The 5,274-nt window shown below is 41.1% G+C and overlaps 1 protein-coding gene across 5 annotated transcripts in view; it reads right to left on the bottom strand.

The window, feature by feature from the left end:
* The window catches only part of LOC109960195 (cadherin-18), an 83,409-nt gene that overhangs the window by 28,236 nt on the left and 49,899 nt on the right, over window positions 1–5,274 (bottom strand). For all 5 annotated transcript variants that reach the window (XM_020600127.1, XM_020600135.1, XM_020600118.1 and 2 more), the window contains one exon: window positions 2,406–2,542. In XM_020600127.1, coding sequence (XP_020455783.1) covers window positions 2,406–2,542 — 137 coding nt within the window. The remainder of the gene's footprint in view (window positions 1–2,405; window positions 2,543–5,274) is intronic.

Below are 5,274 nucleotides of genomic sequence, written 5' to 3'. Positions count from 1 at the left end.
TTGTTCAAAGACTTGAAAATGTAGAAGATGTGAAAAATCATAGAACAGACAAGAGGAACAGTAAAGACGTCTGCTCTCGCTTGCAACCCGGATGTTTTTGAACACTTTGAACACTTCAATTGTGCTTTGCTCTATTGAAAAAATATTTGATTATTATATTTAGTTTTTAGGTCCATCTGAAGCATCAACAATACTAGGCAAAAACAACACTGATATATACTGTATAAATGCAAAGAGTCATTTTAAGACTAAAAGCCACAGATTTACATTCAACATTTGAGCCTGTTATTTGCCACAACCACTTGAGAGCACAGGTTTGACATGATATTCCCCTGGTTCCATAAATAGTGTATAGATGTGCCCTTATGCAAGGCAGTTAGCCCTCAGCCTGTTGGGCATCTCAGTCTATAGCAAGGATAGGGCTCCATACTTCTGTCTGAATCTGACCTGCGCCCAAAAGTCTGGTGTCTGAATCCAACCCGGATCTGACAAGCTTATAGTATATAATGTCTGAACCTGACTCGAGCTTGATGCTGTTGAGTTTGTAGTGTTTTCCCCTTTATCATTAAACAAAGCAGACATTTTGAGTGCTCCACCCATCTAGCCTAAAGTCTGACTTACGTGTCCGAACCAGACCTGAACCAGATCCTAATTTTAAAATTTCTGTCCAAACGCGGCCCAAACCCCTGGGTTCCATCGGGCTTAGTTTGGGTATGCGCACACTGCCTCAGTCCCCAACAGAACAGGACCGGTTTAGTGGATAGGTTATAGGTGCAAGTATGTTTACAGTAGGAATGTGTAGCAGGACAGTGCTTAATAATAGCATGCTTGCTCAGCAGCTCTCCTTGAATAAAAAAATTCAAGCAGGTGCAGCAGTCTTTCTTTGTAATTAATGCTTATTTGCTTTGTCTTGTGCAGACAGAAAAGGTTTTCATGCATGACACTTTTTTCAACAGCTAATGAAGGTGTGACATTGCACCTGCTGTACTGAGACTATCCCCCATGACAATAATCTTATAGGCCATATGTGCAAGCAGATTATTACCATCCCTAGTCCTGTTTTATCATTAGTTGACCTCTAGTTGTTGTAGAAACGCTGACAGCAGGGGGCTAGCATTGCCTTTGTTCTGCAGTATTTGCACGTTGTTATGTGTTTTGTCAGTTTCCTTTCCGCTTGTGACATTTCTTAAAACAGGAAAACTGAAATGCTGCCACACGACGACTTTAAAAGTCAAAGATGGAGAATCTAAGATGCTCCTTTATGTCATACTGTATCAGGGGTAGGAGACAAGCGATTTATGTGGTCATTTAATGTAGAGGACATTTGTGCTTTTAAGGTGTAAAGTGAACCAAGAAAATAACAATACAATGCAGTCATGTATCGCTGCTCCAGTTCACTCACTCACTACAGTTTGTCGGTCAACTCCTGTGACCTTTAGATATCAGATTAAAGTCTCTGCAGGACGGTTTTCAGTGGAATGTGCAGGCGCTTGTGTCTTTGTGGTCTTGCTCATTCAAAGTGGTAGAAATGTATCATTCTTCTTTTTGACAATGTCTTGGCATGTAACTGTAACCTTGAATACTAAGGAGAGGTGAAGAGATAAGAAACATTGGCATGCAGCACCTCTGTCAGCTGGCAAGAGATTTGACTAATTGTGATTACAAATTAGCCAACCTACCTGATAGCAATTCTTGAAGTCAGCAGGGCCTGCACTGATTTAATTAATTTTCAATGTAAGAAAGGACATTTAAACTATCAGGACTAATTTGATTTTTGTTGTTAATTATAAGGAAAATACACTAACAGATCTGAATACATTCTAATCAAAATGCAAATGGTCTCCCCAGTCTTGTTTTCTCCAGATTTCAAATGTTAATTTCATTATTAGCTTACCCATTAATAATACTATTAAGAGTTCAGTCAGATTCATATTCTCATTTATTTGCATGAAAACTTTCTCTTTCTTTCTTGATATTGATCTTGACTGCAATTTGATCTCCTAAGGGGTCTTATCTTGTATGAAAGATTAGCTCAGAAAAAAACAAACTTTAAAAATAAACTAGAACTATAGCACCTAATTTTATTTTCCAATCATCTAAAACATGCTATTGCTGCACAGAACTCACCCATGTTTTCAGTGCAGTTCTGATAATTAACTTGGGGCTAAACAAGCCGAGTGTGGAGAAAAACAGTACTCTCTTTTAACTACACTACACAGATCCTGAATGTGTCAAATATTAGAGAAATCTTCCACAGTCATGCTAGTAGGAAAACTAGTAGGTATGGAGAATGGGATACACAGTGTGTCTATGATGAAGCACATGCAAGCAGAAACAGAAGGTGCATTGCATTTACTCGCCAACTGGTAAACATTTGTTTTATGGAAAGTGAGCTGGGTACCTACCAACCTCTGAAGCCATCACAGTGATATTATGCCAAGGCATGTCTTCTCTGTCCAGAGGCTGCTTTGTCCGTATAACTCCACTGCTCTCTTCAACTCTGAAGTACCTTTCTTCTCCATCTTTGCTGTCCAAAAAATACCTATCAGGAAAGGAAATTACAATTTTCTGTATCCATTCTAGATGCATTTTTTTCAAAAACTACACTGACGGATAAATAAAAGATGAAGTACAAGAGTTCATTAAGATGACAGTGGAGTGAAGTTAGCAAAAAAGTAAAAGTCAGGAAATAACAGTATAGGTTACATTTTACACTGTTCTGACCACTTTTAAATGACAACATTTCAGCTTGTTTAAGACCTACTTCACATGGATTTATAGTAATTGGAATTCTGTTGAAAGGACAATTAGATGTAAGTTTAAAACTGCACTTAGCCCAGTTTTACCCAAGATGTCTGCATGGCCTTTGACATCCCAATCACCACAAACCACTACTCAAACAAATTGGTGTCTCTCGCCCTAGCTCCACAAAGAAGGCACTGCGTAGACACTGTAGACTTTACATTAAAGTGACTTCACACAGAGAAGTAAACTTTTTAGGAGGAAACTGTTACTGATCAGGAGCAAACCTCAGCATTAAGACTTTAATTACTTCATATCCTTTCATCCTTCTTAAATAGTATCATTTGGTATTTATTCATTGACAAAAAAAGTAAACATTTTGTCTTAGTTCTCATTAACTAATGTTAATTTTTATTTAGTTTTAGCATTGTTTTTGTCATGAAAAATGGCTTTTGGTGTCAAAATTAACACTGGTATGGTGTACAAAGGCCACTTCACACCAGCATGAAAACATGATACCAATTTGTGGCTGCTTGCCATCATCAAGGGGAAATTAATTCCCACATTTATCAAGGCATTGCACAGGATAATGTCAGGGTGCATGGCTGCCAGATGAAGCTCTGCAGGAGTTTTGTGATGAGGCAGGACAATGACCATAAACACTGAAGTAAATCTACAAGCTCAAACAAAGAAAATCCACACTTTGGACTGACCCAACACACTGGAAACACATGGGTATGGCCACCGGGTATTTCCAATGACACATTAGGTTGAGACACAGGCAACCACACCACTGTTGAAGGTCCACCTCATGTGGAGACCAATAGGAACCACCATGTGACCCACCAACATCATACCCAACTGCTGCATGATGGAGAAGGCTGTCACAACATTGTGTGTATATGCGTGTGTGTGTGTGTGTTCACCCAAGGCAGGAGAGACAACATCATGTCCACACTTCTCTTGAGAAAGCTGTGCTCTCATGCTGATCGACTTTATCTCTACCGCAAGATAAACAACCGGGATGAGCAGAGCTCTTCTACCAGTTTATAGTGAAGGCCAGGGTGGACAGGTGCACCACCAGCTCCATCATCTACAGTGCGGCCTCCTCTTTGGAGCAGACCAGTATCAGCAGATAGTCTAACTAAAGAAGCAGTTTCATCCCTTTCCTGTGTAATGGCTCCAGGGCTGTCGCCACACATTTGGAGAATGCACAGGGAGCCAGAGAGTAACCGAACAGCAGGCAGTTGTACTGGTACTGGATCGCCTGGAGTAAAAAGCAAAGGCAATTTCTGTGCATGGGGATAATGAGGGTGCAAAACTGGGCATCCTTCAGGACTATGGACATGAACCGTTTGCCCAGGTAAATGCACACATAACCTGGTTTACCGTCAGCATGTGAAGCAGCCTCCTCAGTATCAACTGAGGTCGAGAACAGGTCGAGGATGTCATGACTCGGTTCTGCTGCTTCCTGTCAGACTTTTATTTTGACCTTACTTCCTGTTTTTGTTTCACCTTAGTTTTGGTCTTTTTACGTTCTTCATCACTCACATTAGTTTCACCTGCTTCGTTATTGTTTGCACCTGTTTGCACCTCTATTTGGGCAGTGTCCTCCCACAAGGACGCTGCCAGACTGTTCTAGACCCCAGCTCTGAGTTTCCAGCATTATCTTCGGTTTTGGTATTTTGTGTTTCTGACCCGGACTATTACCTTGGACTATTCTGTTCTGCCATGCCCTCTTATTTCGGACTGCTTCTGTGTATGAATTATCGGACTTTCCCTTTGGACAATGAACTTTGGATTCCCCTGGATGTATGTGTTTGCTGGCTCTGATCTCGGACTGTTATACCGTGAGTTTTATGTTACACCGTGTCTTGTCTTGTTTTCCTGTTAAGTGTGTGTCCTCTTATTAAAGAGACGGTTTTTGTTCATCACTTCCTCGTCTGGCCATTTAATAGAGTTCACCAAAACCTTTTCAGCTGCATCGCGCGCCGTTTCTGACAGAGGATGGATTCCTTCTCTCCCATTCTCTTGGGGACCAGGAAGGAAAGTGGGTGTAGAACCCATGATTCTCCTCCCCACAGAGGACTCTGCAGAAGACCTCTTTTATCAGAAGCTCCTGCAGTTCCAGGAGTGCTACCGTGATGGCAGGGATGTCTCAGAGAGGGGCAGCATACTGCAGCATGTAAGCTCTGCAGATCAGCCTGTCCATCACAAAAAGTGGTAGAGAGAGTGGTAGTGTCTCATTCAAAACAGGAGATGCCCTGGAGCTACTCATGGGGGGTTCTGATTGAAAGGGCAGCATCCTATTTAGCTTTTTTACTTACATTCATGCCATATGTGGAAACAACACATTCAAAAAACCAGAAGACAAAGCCTTACATTAATACCAACCAAAACCATGCATGAACAAAGTGCAGAGGCAGCACAAATCAAAGGGGATGTTTTTATGCTTCCATGATTTTCAGTGTGATCCCTCCTTTGAAACACGCTGAACAGAGTAATCCCTGTTGTTTCAAATGGACCTTAGAT

This window comes from Monopterus albus, unplaced genomic scaffold (assembly GCF_001952655.1).
Source record: "Monopterus albus unplaced genomic scaffold, M_albus_1.0 scaffold3.1, whole genome shotgun sequence".
NCBI lineage: Eukaryota > Metazoa > Chordata > Actinopteri > Synbranchiformes > Synbranchidae > Monopterus > Monopterus albus.
This window is presented reverse-complemented; position numbering and strand designations above follow the sequence as displayed.